The sequence below is a fragment of the Onychostoma macrolepis genome, chromosome 04 (assembly GCF_012432095.1).
Source record: "Onychostoma macrolepis isolate SWU-2019 chromosome 04, ASM1243209v1, whole genome shotgun sequence".
Classification (NCBI taxonomy): domain Eukaryota; kingdom Metazoa; phylum Chordata; class Actinopteri; order Cypriniformes; family Cyprinidae; genus Onychostoma; species Onychostoma macrolepis.
The window spans coordinates 4822600-4843776 of NC_081158.1; the positions used below are offsets into that span (position 1 = coordinate 4822600).

General features: G+C 36.1%; 1 protein-coding gene across 1 annotated transcript in view; it reads left to right on the plus strand.

Moving 5' to 3' along the window:
* LOC131538382 (uncharacterized) overlaps nt 1–20897 on the plus strand; it is a 35321-nt gene extending 14424 nt beyond the window's left edge. The window contains exons 3-9 of the mRNA XM_058772246.1: nt 9083–9185; nt 9266–9471; nt 9610–9693; nt 9816–9899; nt 11474–11667; nt 12623–12782; nt 15764–20897. Of these exons, the coding sequence (XP_058628229.1) occupies nt 9083–9185; nt 9266–9471; nt 9610–9693; nt 9816–9899; nt 11474–11667; nt 12623–12782; nt 15764–15888 (956 nt within the window). The 3' untranslated portion in view covers nt 15889–20897. The remainder of the gene's footprint in view (nt 1–9082; nt 9186–9265; nt 9472–9609; nt 9694–9815; nt 9900–11473; nt 11668–12622; nt 12783–15763) is intronic.
* The last annotated feature ends 280 nt before the right edge of the window (nt 20898–21177 follow it).

A 21177-nucleotide genomic window follows, 5' to 3' on the forward strand; every position in this document is an offset into this window, starting at 1 on the left:
CTCATCACTTCTCAATATTGAATGTGTCCGAAAGAAACAGTTCTCCATTTAGTGTTCTGGTGATTCGAAAACTACTGCAACCAGTTCTTGAATCGAGATCCGCTGTAGCAGTATGTGCAAGCCTGCTGAGCTGAGAACTGCTGCAACTTGAATATAGAGTCAACAAAACTAAAAAGTTGATGTATCTCTCCAGTATGTTTTATACGTTTCTACTGATTAACACAAACATTTACCTTGCACCCATAAAACCTTGGCAATCGTTTACGTCAAGATTTATATCAAATTTAGAAATAAAATAAACTGTTTCTGAAAATATCATGCATTATTGATGAAAAAAATAAATGTTTAGTTTGACAGTTTTGCAATCTTTTCCTTGGGCCTCATTCATGAAACATTAGTAAATATAGGAGTAAATTCTGAGTAATTTGCACGTAAAACTGACCTTCCCGAAGACTCTCCTTCAGATTCACAAACGCTTCGTAAACATCCAATTTGATAGTTAAACATGCGTATGTTAATGAATTCCAATCATTCGCAAATAGGGTGCTCACTGCTCATGCACGCTCCTACACAATTAGCATAATCCCCGCCTATGAATTACAGCTACGCAAACTGTGTGTCCAGGAACGCGGTGGAATATTCTGGTCTCTTTTTTCAGGTTTGGCTCCATTATATTGCATAAATGCAAAAAAAGACTAATAGGCCATATGGCTAACAATAAATATTCAATAACATGTCTCCACCAAAGCGTTTTTAGCCACCTGAAAAATGTCAGGAACTCTTCTGAAAACAACCAGCTGGTGGCGCTTGAAAACACTTTGTTTGGTGGTACAGCGTTTTTTTCCAGCTGAGACGCTTTGATTGCTATGATTAGGAATATTCACGGCAGTAACGTATTACTAGTATCTCATTTTGAAGAATATTACTGAATATAAAAATGCAGTAACCAGTAATATTAACTTCTCTGTTGTTCAGTTGTTGTACAAGTAGGATGATTTGTCCCGCCCCTCCTCCATTGATTGGACGGCTGAGTAAAAAGTGACAGTGACAAGCACTTCGTTCTACCCAAATCTAAACAGTTTATCAACTCTCAGCTCCAAAAAAAAAACAGGCCAACAAACTTGTAAAATATTGTAATGGCAGTGCATCCAAAGTCATCAGTTTGCCAAAAAGAACACAGCGTTTTATGCACCATTTACACGTGGTAGGGAGCAGGTGTAAATTTATTTCGTACCAACTAACGTTTTAAAAATACGAACATTTTCATGAATTCAAAAGTTTGTCAGAACGGCTTTATGAATGATTTAGACAAAAATTTGGGTCCCACTTTATATTAGGTGGCCTTAACTACTATGTACTTACATTTGAATTAATCATTTGATACAATGCACTTATTGTGTACATACATGTTTTTATATTGTACTTATATTTTTAAAAATACATATATGTAATTACATCTGTAAAATTTCTGCAATTAAATTTATAATTACACTGTTGACCCATCCCTTACACATAAACCCACTCTTAAACCTACCCATACCACCAAACCTGTCCCTAACCTTACCCATATCCCACCTCAATAGCAGAAAAAGTGTTTTGCAATACAATATGACCACAATAAGTACATTGTACTTATTTTTTGATGTCAGTGCATAGTAGTTAAGGCCACCTAATATAAAGTGACCAAAATTTGTTCTGCTCGTGTTTCATGAATGAGGCCCATTGTTTCCTATCTTTAAAAAAAGCTGTTAAAATGTTTCCAACATGTTTTATTTTGTTACACTTTCTGATGTTCAAAAAACACTTAAGAAAAATGCTTTTCATCCCTCTGAGAAAATTACAGGCATGCTCAGTATCATCAGCTCATCGGTTCTCAGTATGGAACGTGTCCGAAAGAAACCGTTCTCGCTTCAGTTTACTGGTGATTTGAGTAAATAACTTTAGAAAACTGTGCTGACTTAAAACGTGAACTGTTTTGAACGATTCGGTTCGACCGGTTCACTAAAAACAACAGGTTCAAAAACTAATTTGACCACAAAACACACTCACTATTGTTGACTGCATTCTTCTTCCTAAATCCCGGTAACTGCTGTGTATTTTTGATCCCCCACTCCCATCTGGAGCAAATGTAAAACCGCCTGATCCTGATTTGTGTTGGGACCCGCGGGATCCCAATCCAGTGCTCTACTGTGGGTTTTTATATGGGCTTTGATAACTGCCAGCTTGAAAGTATTTGGGACATGTCCTAAAGAAAGCAAATAATTAACAATATTGACAAGAGTTTCTGAGATTACATTTTAGTGGTTTAGTGGGTATAGAATCTAGTGGTTAAATTTGATATTTTACTGTCTAAAAGCTTTCATGTCTTGGTGCTGTTAAACTGGTGTTCACTTGTTTTTGTTTCTTTTCACCCTAGACCTGATGCTGCTGAAAGAGGAGAGTCAAGACTTTAATGAAATGGAAGAGAAAAATCAGTTTGAGAAATGTCATGATTTCATGGCCGGGGAAAAAATCTTTTACATAATTGCCGACTCAAAAAGCAGAAGCTAGATACCTTGAATTCCAAATTAGAGTTCACACTGGAGAGAAGCCTTATGCCTGCCAAAAGTGTGGAAAGACATTCATTCGAAAAGACAACCTTAAACCTTTCACTTGCAAAAAGTGTGGGAAGAGTTTCTCACTAAAAGGAAATCTTAACATTCACATGAGAATCCATGCTGGAGAGAAGCTATTCATATACTCACAGTGTGGAACATTTTTTTTAAAAAGAAAATGTACATTAATGCCCACATGACAATTCAAACTGGAGAGAAGCCGTTTGTTTGTGATCAGTGTGGAAAGAGTTTCAGGTGTAAAGGACACCTTGATCTTCATATGAGGAGTCACTCAGAAGAGAACTGTTTTATAGGTCATCATTGTTGAATGAGTTTCTCAGACAGAGGAGACTTTGAGAATCACATGAGAGTTCACACTGGAGAGAAGCCTTACAAGTGTCTCCAGTGTGACGTGAGTTTCACATATCACACAGACCTGAAACGGCACTGTCATTCTGGAAAGAAAATTTCAAACCTTGTCACACTGAGGAAAATGGCAATTTCAACAATCATCTGCGCATTCACTCTGAAGAAAGACAATTAAATTGATCAGTCTAATTAAAACATCACATTAACACATTCATATGACAAATCATTGTTGGATTCAGTTTATCATGGAGCACTAAGGTTCATCACAAATTCAAAAGACCTTACTCATCATTGTTTACTGTACTCTCGGGTTGGAAGGCCCACGTTGTCATCCTGTAGACTTAAGCATTGGTACTTATTTATATATAAAATCATTTTAGATTTACTTCCATCATATTTACAACAGAATATCATTTAAAAAGGTGTAAAGAATTATGGGCTTCGCTCACAAGACTATTATCTTCTAAGCATCCCTAAAGTTCGTACTAATATGGGCCAATGGGCATTTAATTATGCTGCTCCATTTGATTGGAATCAATTACAAGATAAGTTATGCTTAAAAGAGTTGGTAACACTAAATGATTTTAAATGTATTTTAAAGGATCTAGTTGTAGAGTCACCTGATTGTAAATGTTTTGATTGATTTGTGTTTGTTTCTGCGTATGTAAACTAATGTATTTTGTTTTATGTGTACATAAATGTGCTGCCTTTCTTGGCCAGGACCCTGTAAATGAGATTTTAGATCTCAAGAGTTTTTTAATTCCTGGTTAAATAAAGGTTTAATAATAATCATCATAATAGTCACTGAGGTTTTGGTAATTCAGACAGTATCTGTGAGGGTTTTCAGTCAGGATTTAGACTGTATCATAGTACTGAGACTGCTTTCATCAGAGCTACAAATGACCTGCTCTTATCATCCGATCATGGTTGAATTTCTCTATTAGTGCTACTGGATCTTAGCGCTGCATTTGACACTATCGACCACAACATTCTTTTTAGTAGACTACATAATTATGTTGGCATTAGTGGAATTGCATTGACATGGTTCAAATCTTATGTATCTGGCTGTCATCACTTTCTAGCAGTGAATGACATGGTATCATATTGATTACAAGTATGTGAAAACATCCATTAGCAAATGGTTGTACCAAACACAGATTGGCAGTTAATCTATCATAGCTCTGCACAATCCTTCCACCTAACTTTTTCTACTTTTAAACTGCCAACTACTGATGAAAATGTCTCTATTGTACGAAAATCCAAATCTGCAACTTGTCAATTAGATCATATTCTGCCTTACTTGGTTTAAAGGTTGTTCACCATTTTTTTTCTTCTTTAATCACTGATATTATGCGTGCCTCACTTCTTTCTGGTACTGCTCCTTCTGCTTTCAAAACTGCTGTAATAACACCTATTCTTAAGAAACCAGGGGCAGACTCAAATAATCTAGAATTTCCGTCCTATTTGTAATTTACCCTTTTTGTCAAAAATGTTTTGAAAGCATTGTTGCATCCCAGCTCCAGGTTCATCTCTCGTTTAATAGTTTACATGAGCAGTTTCAATCAGTTTTTCATCCGTGAAGATTTGACTTTCACTTGTGAAGATTCTTTAGTTGCTGTAGACTCGGGTCTTTTATCAATACTTGTTCTTCTAGACTTAACTGCAGCATTCGATACCATCTCACACCCCATACTGTTAAATAGATTGGAGTCCATTGGAATCGTAGGTACAGCTCTTTGTTGGTTTTGTTCCTATTTTACGGGCCGTACTCAATTTGTACAACTTAAACAGTTTAAATCAAATCCTTCACCTGTTACTACTGGTGTCCCACAGGGCTCTGTTCTGGGACCTCTTTTGTTTATTATTTATCTTTCACCAATTGGTTTTATTTTTAGGAAATATGGGGTTCAGTTTCATTGTTATGCTGATGACACCCAACTTTATCTGTCTTCCAAACCTACTACTATTTTTCCTCCATGTTCTCTTGTTCAGTGCTTAGATAAAATAAAAACTTGGTTTTCCTGTAATTTTCTCAAACTTAACATTGATAAAACAGAAAAACTTCTTTTTTTTTAAATTTTATTTCCTTTACCAGCATTTTAGCCTACATTATTTCTGAATGTAATAATAAAATGCGACGTGAGCATATACGCGACTTATGGTTTTTTTTAAACAATGCAGCAAACATTTTTAATGTCTTTAAAGCATTAATAGATTTTTTCTTTTGTTTAGTAGACTACATTTGGCCAAAATCTAGAAAATATTATGCTGTAGGTATTGGCTGTGACTAAGCACAGTGGGTAAAGATACCAGATCTCTTCCAGTTTTTTTTTGTTTGTTTTTTTTGTTTTTGATTATTAGCTATTAGCTATTATTATTATTATTATTATTATTATTATTATTGGCAAAGAAGTTTTTTTTTTTTAAATAACATTATTAACCGGTATTTTTTCTACTCTAACCGGTTTCGGAACACAGGAACAGAAACATTAAAATATCGATTCTGCTCGAAGGGAACGGATTAATTTTTTTTTTTTTTCAAGCCCTGCCAGGAAGTATGAACATATTAGCCCGATTCTGTCAACTCTGCACTAGCTCCCTATTGAACATTGAATACATTTTAAAGGGGTCATGAACTGCCTTTGTTTTTTATTTTGTACTGTTCTCTGAGGTCTACTATAATATTATCAAGATTTTTACATCAAAAAACATCAATTTAGAAGTAACAGGCTAATTTCTGTCCTGTTTTTAACCCCCCTCATCAGAACGCTCTGTTTGAAGAGGTGTGGTGGATTGTAGACTCGGATATAAATGCCCACTGCTATGATTGGCCAATAGTTGTGTATGTTTGTGTATACACGTTGCTTACGTGTAGATGGATGCTGCCGTGATATAGGTCAAAAATTTATAAATAACTCAATGCATATCAAATGATCTGTAATAAGAGACAAAGCAATAGTGACCACAAAATGAAAACAGTTACTCACACTTACTGTCGGATCCAATATAGTCACACAGCATTGTCTTTTATTTTCAATATTTCTGGAAATTCTGCATCGAATTGTGCCTTGTTTGTAAACGAATCCACTGTAAAATGAAGTGAACATAAGACCAAGTTCTCAAGTCTGAATCTTCATTAAAATATAAAGTTCATCCACTCTTTCTTAATGTTGGGATCAGAAGGAAGCCCATGCAAAGACTGTTTCCACAGCTTTGCACTACACAGCGTCATCTTGTTTTCAGAGCATCTTTATCGTTTGGTTTCTGCATAGACCTGCGTTCGCCCCTCTCGTTATTTACACTACATGCGTGAATCGGTAGGCAGGGCTAAACAGGCAGCATTGAAGAAGCAGGGGTTGATCTTCTTTTGTGGAGGAGGGGTTTACCCGCTATTTTACATCATAGAGTAGTACATTCCAAAACCTGACATTTGGCAGACTGGCTTCAATATAAGCTGTTTTTAGACTAACAAGAAAATGTTGAGTTCTGAAACTTGACAGGATGTTTTTATAGTACAATGATCTATTGTGTCAAAAGATCAAGGTAGTTTTGGTTTCTCATTTCATGACCCCTTTAAAATCTAGCTAATTACTTATAAAGCCCTGAATGGTTTATAATGGTTATAATGGGACCGCTGCCTATCCGACTAAAACATCCAACAAAGCATCTGAATAATCAAAAACTGGAAAAATGTTGTCATTTGTATGTTGCTTTATGTCCAGTAGCTTGTCTCTGCTAAAACTGATCGTAAAAGAATGACTAAACACAGAACAAACAAAAACAGCAAAAGAATGGGAGAGCTCCACACCATGGCAGCCATATGTGACGCCATCTTGATTGAGCTGTCATAACTGACAATAACTTAATTTGACATTTCTTAAAATATGTCAGTGTCATTCTTTTGTTTACACGGTTTACACATCTGTTAGGCTACATTTACACTAGTGCGTGTTCGTTTTAAAACGCATAGCTCAGACAGAATCATAATTTCTATTCATTTATTCTAGGTTGTTAAAGACATCAAGAAATTTAAAATCTTTATCCACTTTCACAAGTGGGTGTTTTATTTTCTTTCACCATATGTTTTATTGTTATTAAATTCTGCTGTAGTATGTCTAATTATTTTAATGCATAAAAACTTATTTTATTCAAATTTATTCTTAAAATAGCCTTATGAAATGTTTTATTTTTCCTCAGAAATTTTGTGTTCTTGTTTTCAAATGAAGGCATAAAACATTAATTTCATTTATCTGTAAATTATTGAAAATCAAAGTTTATTTATTTATTTTGGCAAACAAAGGGGGTTTACTATTACAATTAACACATGGAAGAAATGTTGTGTGATCATTACTTAAAAAAATAAAGTTTTAATAATTTTAATAGTAGCCTAGTAGTAACAGTTTGTACATCAGGCATCCTCAAATCTGGCCCACTCCTGCAGAGTTTAGCTGTAACCCTTATCTAACACACCTGAGCATGCTAATCAGAGTCTTCAAGATCATTAGAAAATCACAGGTAGTGAGTTTGATCAGGGTTGGAGCTAAACTCTGCAGCAGATTGGCCCTCCAGGGAAAGATTTGAGGAACCAGGTTGTACATTCTGCTGAACAATAGTAATGTATTTCTGCCGCAGTGTGTTCCAAGTTAAACCAAACTTTTATTTTGACGGGTTGCCGTGAATACCTTTACAGTTCAGTCAGTGTGTATATGATATGACGCTAGTTTTACTCAAATCAAATGGTAAAATGCTCATGAAGTGACTCTCAGAGCAGTTCTGGAGATGTTGTTCATGTGTTTATGTCCTCATTTAGTGAGACGGCGAGCGTCACGCACACTTCAGTCTGTGTGTAGCGGGTGTGTCTCACCCGTCCTTAAAAGTGAAGCTGCGGGCTCTTTGATCGCCCCCTGGGGGCTGGCTGCAGTACAGGTCATAAACCCCGCCTTCTCCATGTAAACGAATGGGACTTCAGTCAAAATAAAAAAATTAATTAAACTTCCAATACAAATTTCCAAAATATGGTTTTGGTCATTTAAGGTAGTTGTTATCATGCTAATATATGTTCAATTGTTCATTTTTGTGATACGTTTGATTTTAGCTAGTAATTTGATGCTAATAAATAAACAGTGCACATAAATATATTATGTATATAAAAACTTATTTTGGATGTGATTAATTGCAATTAATTGAAAAGCATAGAGCTAAATGGAAATGTAATGAAGTATGTGAGGTTACCATTTTAAGGCTGATTTGTTGCAGTGCCTTTACTGCATATGGAGTGATGTAACTGAGAATAATACAGCACTGCTGCACAAAGTGGTGGAGTTTTTAAAAAACCAAAGGAGTAGAATTGGTACCGAGTGTTTGGATACAGAATGGAGTATGCTGTTGGCCATATCTTAAGCTCGAGAGACACACTGCACGATTTTAGCAGTCCTATAAGATCATTGCACGTCACACTGTGCGACACTTGTGTACGACATGTGTGTAGACTGTACGATGATGACACCTATTGACGTTACAACGCACTTTACTATAAAAGAATAAAACGTCATCAGTATGCGCTAGTGGTAAACAAAAAGAGCATGATAAATCACACTTTAGCAGCTGTGGTTTTAACGTGTACTTAAAAAAGTGGAAGCGGCGGAAGAGGAAGGGAAAAGAGGTTGAGGCAAGCAGTTTTATGTTTTAGCACCATGTCGCATTGATTTCATGTGGCATTTTTATTGGTTGGTCAGTAAGTGTGGATTGTACCAGCAAACACACTGTGCGATGATCATGATGGCTATCTTTGATCGCAAGACTGTGACACGGCCATCTTTGAACCTCTCTCACTGTACGACACAGAACCACCGATTAGGAGTCACGATCACAGAAATCACCACGATTATTTCACGATGCCAATCTTCCTTCTGGGACAGCCTAAAATCCTGCAGTGTGTCTCGGGCTTTAAGGGAATCTCACTACACTAAGCAATCAAACAGCAGGTGACACCAAGTCAGGACTGGGTGTCCTGGGAAATTAGAGAGCTGGTATAATGGATATCTCTTATTCATGTAGTCTTAGGAATGTTTATAGCAACTTAAGATTTAATTATTTTTTATTTTATTTTTAATTAACAGACAACTATGGGGAAGGAAGGAGGAAGGTTCGAGAAGTTGAGGTTCGATCTGACCTTCAGTCAGATGCAGAGGAACCAAGCCGAAAAAAAGTCAGACGTAAAAAGTAGGTGTAATGTTTTTGGTAACATTTGTTTTGTGTTGTTGCATAGTCAAGTTTAACTTTTTTTAAAAAACCTTTTAAAGGCCACGCACTCGACTTTTGACCTCTTTTTTGGTGGACTCTGAGGAAGATGATGCTTTACAGCAGGATAGCACGGGTCTTCCTGCTGCTTCACCGGTCCAACAGTTCAATCGACCCACAAAGGAGGTAACTTCGCAGACTATATCCTTTACAGAAATGCTGACCAGCAACCACGCCATCTGGCAACCTGAGGATTTTGCATATGAATGTGAGTGTTTACAGTACAGGTTTCTATATGTGTGTTTTGTTTTGTTCAGATCTCTGGTGTATGCCACAAATTAAATAAATAAATAAAAATAAATCTGTAACTGTTTTTTAAATTATTATTATTATTTAATCTCACCAGCTCCACAAGAGCCTACAAGATCTTTGTTTCCAGAGAATGGTGTTTCTTGGAACAGAGCTCAGCAGCCACCTGAAGTCAGCGCTAGTAAGTTGGTGTAGGCCAAAATTGTATTATATATTTATGAATGAATGGTTAACTTTTAACCCCTTGATTTTGTAGAAAATAATAAATATAACTAACAGTTATAATACTTTATTTTCCTTAAGGTCTAAACCCGGCACAGTCTCAACAGTCTCAGTTGCCCAAACACCAGAGGACTCAACAGTCTCCTACTCCTGAACTTATTGTCTGTAAGTACAGCATGTTATTAGTGTCGTTCATGAACGAACAAATCTTTAATATGAGATATAATGTCTCAGCAAGGGTTTTGTTCATTTTGTGTTGATCACGCATGTGCACCAACCTATTGGTTCTTTACGGGATGAACAGAAATGATTAGTTCACCTCGAGCCTTTGGGTCCGAGTTATTCGTCTTCTGACAGCAGTATTGGATACAGAAGTTAGTTAATAATAATTCCCAACCTTCCTTACAAACACGCTTACAGTTTTTTTTAATCTCTACAGTTACATGATGCATTTCTGGTCTCAAATTGTAGCTTTTTATTTCTTACGGTTTATACATTTGTGTCATATGGTTCTTTTCCATAAATGGGGAAAAATCACTTTGATAAAGCAAAGATCCCTACAACATAAAGTTAACAATATGCAATTCTGTTTTTGACTGAGCCGGGAAGCGGCATGTGACAAAAGAACGAACTCAAACCCAAAGACTCGAGAGGTGAACTAATCAATTCTGTTTTCAGGACACACTGCATAGCTTCAGCTTATGGGGATGTGATGTGACAAAAGAACAAACGACTTTGTTTCTCATAATCTGGCCTTGTGTTGGGGAATTTGGCTATTACATTTGAACTGTATTCTGAAGAGAATTAAATGAACGACTTGGAAAAAAGATGTTCATTTTGGTTAACGAGATTCAAAGAGTCTGTAAAATGATCCGATCTTCCCATCACTAGTATGTTTTTATTTATCAGCAGGATAAATTGAGCATTAAAAGGCTAGTTCAGTATTAAAGACAATAGTAAATAAGATATAGACAAGGTAGCTGAAAATTTTACATTTATTGTACACTGATGAGCCAAAACATTATGTCCAGTCAAAGGTAAAACAAATATCTTTGATCATCTTCAAACAAGTCCACATGTTAAGGTCTGGGTAGATTGGACGATAAGCAAACAATCAGTTCTCATGACGTGATGGATGCATGGGCAGGAAAAAAGATCTGAGTGACTTTGACAAGGGTCAAATTGTTATGGCAAGGCGACTGGGTCAGAGTATCTCTGAAACCGTAGTCCGAGGAGGGACAAACTGGCGCCAGGGCGTTGGGCACCCAAGACTCACGTGAGCGATGCCTCCATGCCTCAGCAGGTCTGCACTCTTTAGATAGCATGCAGAGGACCAACAGAATATTAAGGAAGTGGTCGTAATGTTTTGGCTCATTTGTGTACATTATATTCATATAATACACCATGAAATGCAAGGAACTATTTACAAGCAAAAAATGTTAATTGATTAAAATACAAATAGTACACTAGATTTGTAAATGTTTGCATAAAACTGTAAATTGTATTTAATAATTCTGTAAATATATATATATTTTTATTTAACTGTAATAAAATTATTGTGCCAATACTAGTAAAATCTATATATTGAATATGTGCTAAATAGTTCTTAGTCATTTCTTCCTGTGGCAGGCCCAGACAGAAGGTACAAGAGTTTCTGTTGAATTAAATGACATGCTGTTGCCCTTCTAATTTTTTTTAACCATTGTTCATGTTATATTATCTTAAAATTACCATTCCAGCACTAATCCGTGAAATGCTGACAAAGCAAGAAATGATTCTTGATCAGCAACAGTCCATTCTGCGCATCCTCAATGCGAAGCAACCCCAGGACACCGATTATGTGATTGAACATGGACTTCTGCCAGTGAAAGACTTCCAGGGCCTTATTACGCTGGAGCAGAAGTTACAAGCAGTTGATTTCAAAGAAAAACTGGTCAGTTGAGACAGGGGGAAAAAATCTTGTGAAAAATGTTACATTAGTTTCAGTCTGTGTAGTTTATACTGTGTACTTGCTGCAATTAGTACATATCACCCGAAGAAATTAAAATCCACACAAAAATTCTAATTTTCATAATTTACTTTTACAGCATGTTGTTCCAAGCTTGCATGACTTTTATTCATCTTCAGAACACAAATTAAGATAAAGTGCTTTTAAAAAGTACTTTGCCCCATCATGATTCATTGTGGGTTTTTTGTATATTTCGTACTAAATTGTTTAAAATCAATACAACATTAAAAACAGGCAATCTGAGTAAGAATAACATTTAAAAAAACTTAAATGGCTTGCTGATAATTTACTCATCCACAGGTCATCCAAGATGTACTGTTTATGAGTTTCTTTCTTCATCAAAACAAAAAAGATATTTAAAAGAACCTCTGAATATAATGAGTGCAGGTGCACAGGTTTGAGGCTGTGAGTGTATAAACGGCAGATAACAGCTGCATAAAAATGATCAAATAAGGATTGTTTTGATAAAGCCTTCCTCTGCTGTTTAGACACTCAAAGCCATGGTACCTGTGCACCTGCACTATTATCAGCACATTTTCATTTTTGGCTTAAGTATTTCTTTAAATGTCATCATATAAAATGATTTATGTTGCTTCAGTACAATGCTGATATGTTTCAAACTGCAAACTAAATTTCAAACTTTGTTCTTTTTGGAGCGTTAAAGTGATGGTTGTTATTCACCTTCTTGTCTTCTGGACACAAACTGCTGAAAACATTTGTCAATTATCTTCATTTGTGTTCTGAAGATGAACAAATCATTCATGAGTCGAACAACATGAGGGTGGGTAAATGATGACAGAAATTGAATTTCTCTTTTTATCTGAAGTGTTATCAGTTGATATATCACATGGAGATAACTTACAAGATGTGTTTCTCTTAGATTAATCATCTAGGCCTGGTTGGAGGGTGCGATACAAAGGACACTGTGTGGCGAACAATGCACCGAACTATTTCAAATGACTTGGCCAAAAGCATCAACTGGAGAGGGGTGAATGGAAAAATATCCCTGGCGGCCCTGCAATTAAAGGATGTTGTTATTGGTAAGGAAATCATATAAATTTCAAATTTAATTTACAAATATTAGAAAATGTCTTTAAGAATCTGTTGTATGCATAGAGAATATCAGAAAGCCTTAAAGGGGTCATATGATGTGATTTCAAGTTTTCCTTTATCTTTGGAGTGTTACAAGCTGATTGTGAATAGATAATATCCCTGAAGTTGCAAAGACTAAAGTCTCAAAACCAAAGAGATGTTCTTTATAAAAGTTAAGACTCAACCACGCCCTCCTAAAACGGCTCATTCAAACACTCCCCACATGTCTATGTCACGGTGTGGGAAGATTTGCATAACACTGCCCAAATGTTTACGCAAAGAAAGAAGGCGGGACTTTTATTCTCGCTGTAGTATTGTTGCTGCTGCCGGCGCCATGTCGTGGAGACGCTGTGTTTCATTGCGAAAGTGAAAGTACTTTGTTTGGGCTTCCAAAAGAGGACACAACTAGAAATCAGTGGTTAAGTTGTATTTACAACACTGTTCCAGAACAGTTCAACCCAAATATTAGAGTGTGTGCAGCGCATTTTACAGAGGACTATTTCCTAAACCTGGGAGAGTAGCCTACAATGCCAGCTGCACAAAGACTGTTTCTATAAAGTGGAGCAATTCCAACTTTGCAAGGACAGTCTGGCGCTTCTGACTCACAGCCTGTGAGTACGTTTTCTTATTTAAAGAATTTGCCACTGACGGTTCAAACACGAGTTTTGCGCAGTGTAGAGTAGCGCTTGTTGTTTGTCGTTTCTCCGATCACAAATGCAGACATGGTAAAGTTTACGTGGCGCGATGCAACGTGATGCATAAAAAGACAGTATAAATCATTATAATCAGTAATTATGTCCCCACTGGATGCAACAAATGCCTCGTTTATAATGGGTTTTATTGTTTTTGTGTCGTCGCCCCGGGACACGGCATCACAATACAGTAAGGGGCGCAACATTTCTGTCTCACGCTTGAGGTATTCGGCCAATCACAATGCACCGGATAGCTGGCCAATCAGAGCACGCCTCGCTTCTCAGAACGATGAGCTTTGTAAAAATCGATGCGTTTCAGAAAGGCGGGGCATAGAGGAGCAACAATAATGTACAGTATGTGGAAAATAATGTGTTTTTTGAACCTTAAACCTCATAAACGCATTGCATTAAACCAAATACACAAAATGATGTTCTTTTTAGCAACATCATATGACCCCTTAAACACTGTTTCTTCAGAATTAAATCATGCCATCATTAAAGTGTTATAAGGTTTAAAGAGATAGTTCAACCAAAAATTTAAATTATATCATTAATTACTCACCCTCATGTTGTTCCAAACACGTAAGTCCTCCATTCATCATTGCAACACAAATTAAGATATTTGTGATGCATTCTGAGAGCTCTCTGACCCTCCCATAGACAACAAGTATCCTTACATGATCAAGGTTCAGAAACGTAGTAAGGACATTGATAAAATAATCCATGTGACGTCAGTGGTTCAACTGTAATTTTATGAAGCTATGAGATTACTTTTTGTGCGCAAAGAAAACACAAACAACAACTTTATTCAACAATTCGGTAACACTTTAGAATACTGTTCCATCGTTAATGAATAACTACACAGGAACAAATGGCTAATGCACTATTAACATTGTAGTAACTACTATTAACTAACAAGAAACTCTGATTAACGATTTATTAAGTAATGGCGCTAAATTGAAATTGGTAGTTCACTATTAGCTAACCAATAACTAATTTTTTTTTTCATATATCCTAAGAACTACTTTATACAGGTTCATAATTAATGTGAATTATGCATAATGAATAATTAATTCTAAAATGAAGATCATGGTAACCCACTAGTAATGACTCAAGTATTATCAAATCCTTCTAAATGAACTACTAATTACTTGGATCAGTATTCTAAAGTGAAGATCACGGTAACCCACTAGTAATGATTTAAGTGTTACCAAATCTAGCTAAATGAATTAATAACCAGGACCCAACAAAAATCTCAAAAGTTTACAATGATTTCAGTCATTACTAGATAATTATCACAATCTTCACTTTAGAATACTGATCCAAATAATGACTAATTCCTTTAGAAGGATGTAGTACCACTTGAATAATTACTATTCAATACTTTACAAAAACCTCAAAAGCTTACAATGACTTCAGTAATTAGGGAGTTATCATGATCTTCACTTTAGAATACTGATCCAAATAATTAGTAATTCCTTCTGAAGAATTTGGTAATACTTGAGTCATTACTAGTGGGTTACCATGACCTTTACTTTAGAATGAATTATACATTATGTATTATTCATATTAGTTATCAACCTGTATACAGTAGTTCTTGGGGAGATATGAAAATAATAAAAATATAATAATAGTTACTGATTGGCTAATAGTGAACTACCACATTCGACTAAGCACTATTACTTACTAATTCATTAATCAGAGTTGCTTGTTAGTTACTAGTAATTACTAGAGTGCAAATATTGCATTACTCATGTATTCTTGTGTAGTTATTCATTAATGATGGAACAGTATTCTAAAGTGTTACCAACAATTCTTCTCCTCCCTAGAGCGCCATTTTGGAAAGTATCACATCTGTAAACAATGCATGCCGTTCTGTGTCAGCTGCACCACATATACTGTAGGGGTGTCAAATTAATCGTTGCATCGATGCATTGCGATGCAGACGTGGACGATTCTGCATTGATGCAGTAACAGACCATAATCGATTATAGCCTATGATGTCATTCGCATATGCGCTTGTCACAAGAGTATTAAAAATGCACTCTCTATTTTAAAATCTGAGCTTGGCTTTTTCCCGCCTATGGCACGTGTGTGCGCTAGAGACAAACACGGCGGGCTTCATTGCACAGAATATGCGCTGTGAGACAAGGTGCTGAAGCCAGTTGTAATTGTTGTTTCTCTTTTTTCAGTTCTTGTTTCTCTAGTTAATGTCTCTAATTTTTATACTTCATTAGATGCTGTCCGAAAGAATGTCTTTTCATCGACGGCAACAGACAATGAAATTGAAAACGTGATGAAAAGGTGGCTGCACCTGGCCTCAGACCGGGAGGGAGGAAGGAAGAGGCGCCAAAAGGACTAGTCTACATGCTAAGTTGAGCTGTTAGGTTATGTTGTAAAGATCAGCCAAGTAGGTTGGGTGACAAGATTTAAAATGGGGTCAGATTTTACTTTGTGAGATTTGTAGTAGAGATGCACAGATTGCAATTTCTTGGCCGACTCCGATTTTTTAGAAGTGTGGCCTGCCAATACCGATTTTTGCCGATTCCGATTTTTTTTCTAAGAACTATAATTGACAGCATATACAAACAAAAATCTATGCAAATTTTAATGCAAAATTATTAAACATTACAATTCCCCGATCTGGACTAAGTTACAGATCTTCTCTCACTTAAACTTTAACTCTCAAAATAAAGTGCTCTGTGACTGGAAAGAGGAAGAAATAGTCAACTTAAAATGAGTTGCTGTATGTAACAAAACAGATGTCATTTCCCACTGTTTATAAATGGTCATTTTTTTCCCCTAACCTTATTAAATGTCATTTTTCACATCAAATTCTGACTTTGTTTCAATTAATTCAGTTAAGCATAATAAGAAACTGTAGAGTTGTTACCATTAAAATTAAATTAGTATTAACAAACTATCTTTCCACTGCTGAGGAAACAGAAGCTGCATCTGAAGTGGCATTAGATGCATTTACACACTGTTTGATGAAGCTGAGGTGCCATAAATGCATTTACACTTTAAAATTTCAAATGGATAAATAATTTTGTAAATAATGTTTTACATATTTTTTTAAACATACAAATAAATGTTGAAAAAATGCAATGATACTTTTAAATATGACTAAACCACCAGTAGGTGGCGCCAAGTGTCTGTTTTAATGAGTGAGTCATTTATTCATTAATTCAACCGATTCATTCAAACGGCTGATTCATTCAGAAACGAGGCAAGTGACTGTCCTTATGAATGGGCCACTGAATCACTGACTCACTTGATTCGTTCAAAAACGTGGATTCATTGAGTAACGAAACACCACTGTGTTGCTCGGAGAAACAAAACACTTCTGCTATGGCTTTGATCGGAACTATTTTCGTCAGCGAAATTGAGCAAAAACAGTCAATATTTGGTCACTTAATTTTAACTTCTTGTTTATTGAAATACTATTGTATAAAATCAGTGTCACATTGCAATCGTGTTGATATTGATATGTGGGGTAACCTTATGGCCATATAATGTTGTAATGTTGCTTATCTAAATCATATTTTGTAAATATCTTTTTTTTCTACCGCAGTATGCATCTATACATTTCTGTGAGTTACTTTGTGTGCTGTATCTCTCACATGCTCACTCAGGCTGTGCAAGCCTCATCTGGCACAACTTAAATACATTATCAGTCTCCGTTTACACTGAATGTAGTTAAAATTATAATCATTCTCACGCAAAACGACGTGTTTACACGCGACTGTGAGTGTGAGCATGGCTGTGACGTCATTGCCTGCGCCGCTAGCAATGAAAGGACCGGCTCGGAATCGGCAAGAAGTGAAACTGACCAGCCGGTCACCGATCCGGGCCGGTAATGCGAAAAATCAACTGATTCCGATCACTGGCCGGTCAATCGGTGCATCTCTAATTTGTAGGTGTTAAAAGAATGTCAGACAATATGAGAATGTCTCATATTCACACGAGACTTTAAAACAACACAATAAAGGCCATTAAAAGCATACAGTCCATTGCTCCATACCATAAAACTGTCCAAGAGTCCTAGTGTGCTGAAATATCCCAATGTGAGTGTTCACCAGTGTATATACAGTCCAAGAGAAGTGATAATTCAATTGGTTGCAAAGGTGAGACTGGAGAGGTAAGTCCACAGGATGGAAACTCCACAATCCAGCAAATTCTACTGTAGTGACTGTCCATTTGTTTGGCATGCTGCTCTCTTTATACAGTTCCTGCTTCCATGCATAGGAATCACTACTCTAAGGTACTAATATTTACCTGTTAGGGGTAAAAAAGGTACAATTTTGGCCCCTTTTTATAACCTATACACCCACAACAAAATTCTGAAACCACAGACAACCCTATTATTTGTGTGGCCATAAAAAGATCTAAATCCTTAGTCTGGGGCCGTGGAAAATAATTATAGGTTGTCTCTTGAACTGCACCTTCACTTCCCTTTTCCTTTTCTTCTTTTTCCCCAATATCTCTGTCTCTCCCTTTCTTTCTTGTACCTGTCACCTCTTCACCAGCAGGTCTACTGTTATGAAAAGAACTGTGTTGTAAAACATTGCAATTTGTTAGCACAGAATGTTATTTATCTTAAAATGACTAAATACCCTAGATTTAACAAACCTATATTTCATACAAATATTTTAAAACACATTTTCTAAAGTGCCTAAATGTCAAAATTAGTACAATATCTTTATTGAAAAATCCTAATACTGAACACACTATGCATTAGGCTGTGACTATTCTTATGTTGCTGTCTGCTCTAGCTCCCTCCCTTCCTATGCAATAAATCCATGTGAATATCTGTCTGTTAAATTTATTAATGTAATTTTACAATCGATAATGATGTCCTTTAGCACAGTATTCTGACTGATGATTATAATGGGGTGACACTGATAGCCTAACAGCATGCTAGCAGTTTAATACTCAATTAGGTTAATAAAGACAAAACTACAGTAGCGTATTTACAGATGAAACTGACCTGCACCTGAAGCCCTGAACAGGTCAGTAATTTCACTGCTTCCTCTCCTTCGAGTCCCGCGCATCGATTGCTCTGTTCAAAACAATTAGATGGAAGTGTGGAACAGACGTGAGCCGATTCGTATATCGCTACCAGTCAAGACTGACCGATTTATAATTTATGATCGAATGACAAAATCTGAAATTATGACTTTGGTACATTGGGAAGGCAAAAATATACAATATTAACAATAATAATAAAAAACAAATTAAAAAAAAAAAACAGGGCAGCGGGTCAAATCAGCCGCCTGGCCACCGGGAAAGGGGAGCGCCCTTTGCTCGGTTTCTCTACAAAATCCATTCGCAATTTGAAAAGAAGTGTTGTTAGTCTAAGAGGACCAATCGTCTACGTATACTGTTTCAGGAATGACAAACATGAGTGTAAAATTTGCGCGAGTGAATCCGTTAAATCATGCGGGAAGTCATTATTATGATTGACAGTGGCTACAGAACGAAATGTCTGATGAGCCGATGTCAATAGAGCTGTGCATTAATGCAGAGTAAATTCAGAGTAACAAAACTACAGCAGTAACCAGTCTGTGTTGGCTGAATATATTTAGCAGCTTACAGTTAGAGATAAAACTTAAATGTAGTTATTAAATTAGATCTAAAAATTTAATGCATTGTTTAATTGTTATACCATTAATATTTAACTTATTTAATTTGTATTTAACTTAAATAGCCTAATTCACAATTATAGGCTGTTTATTTTTTAAATGACAAGTGACTTTGTGACTTCCTGCACTGCTTCCCTACTTTATACATCAGTGCGGTAAAGTACTAAAATTTGTTATAATATTAATTTTATAATAAATCCAAAAGCAAGACGTGAAAAAACTAGGGAGTTGAAATGGCAGCTGCAGCCAATGAGTGATCCTCTGCTGCCATCTCCTGGTTATAATGGTAATTTCATGTCATTTTCATCTTAAAAAGTCTTTATTTTTCTGCCAAGAGACACATTTTTGGCACATTTATTCATGTCGTCTTCATGAATGAAAAGCGAACCTTTAAAGTGAATTTTGCCCAGCTGTAGAGTTGAGAAATAATAAAGGCTTTAAAATCTTATAAGATTTTAAAAATGTGTTCATTGCTATAAAGGTAAGATATAGATTATCAAAAATACCATTATGATGTCGTTTAAGAGATTGGCCTGACCGTTAGTCTAAACAGTTACGATAGTGTTTATTTGTCAGCATCTAAATGTACAGTTACATGTCTGTACTCTTGGGATTACCAGGCTCGGCATATACAATTATATGTTGTTAAATAACATGAAACAGTATGTTAATGCCGCTATCATTATTTATGGTGTTGCAATTATTTTGTTTCTCAATTTCTGATAAGAATGAGGCAGGAGATGTTTCTGTGAGAGTATAAAATAGCTTATAAAATGAGCTTCAGTGGAAGTTTACGAGCTGCTAATCTTTATCCGGAAGTTCTAAAGAAAGCTCCGTGCATATGGTCAGTATGGTCCCGGTGCTCCCGATGGCCAGTCCGGGCCTGTTCTCCGGTTTTAAAACAATGTTTTTAAGAGAAAATACTTCAGTGCGAAGCTGTTCACAATCACACTGGTGTGGAATCTGTTCATCATTAAAATTAGCAGGTGTTTTAAAAGGAGCAGCATTTTCAAAATGAGTCATCATACTTTGACACTTTCTCAACACAGCTTTTAAAGTCTTAAATGTTCCCCGTATGGGCCACCATATGTAACTATCAGCCAAGTAGGTTGGGTTACAAGATTTAATATTGGGCCTGAGTTTTCCTGGTTTTATTGGGCCTCATTTACGAAACGAACGTACGACAGACAATTGGGCGCACGGTTGTTTCAACGCAAAACATGGAATTTATCAATATGGACGTGAGCGGAGGCTACGCTGAAATCTCAGGTCTCGTCTCAGCTCCTGTACGCAAGGTTTTTATAATTTTAAGTTATATGTTTTTTCTTCGCACATATAACATTAGTTCTAGCATTGCTTGATATTTCAGCTATTCATCATCAAACTAAAATGCAGTCAACCAAATATAAAAGATACACTGTTTATATTAAAAGGTCCGCTGTGAAATCAGCGTGCAGCGCCCAAACAAACATTTTTACGCGTGTGAAGGATTTTACGCGAATAGCCTAGCCTATTGGAACATGAGTGAAGTATAAAGCCATGTTTAGGCTACATAATAAATAATAGTTTAACAACCAAATAATACAAATATGGCAAAAATGGAAACATTTGGATTCTTGTCGAATGAGAGAGGCTCGTGAGCGCGATGCCGTTTCAGCTTTGCTTGACGTTTGTGTGCTGTTTATAGCTAATAAATGCCACTAGCTTATAGCGTGATTTTTTTATATTATGTAAGGGATAATCAACGGCTAGCTCCATGTCGTGCATTCAAATCGTTTAATGCACAGCTAGCCGTTGATTATCCCGTTTATGCCATGGTCATTTGCCAGCATTCACATATTAATGATGTTAATAATATTCGCGCTGCAATATTTGACTGGAACGATAAAAATGACGGTTATTTTCGTCTGTATTACTATTCAACCGTAACTGTATGTTACTATGGTTACCAATGTTTATAGCAAGCGCATTAATATAGAACGTGATTAAACTGACCTGGAACTACC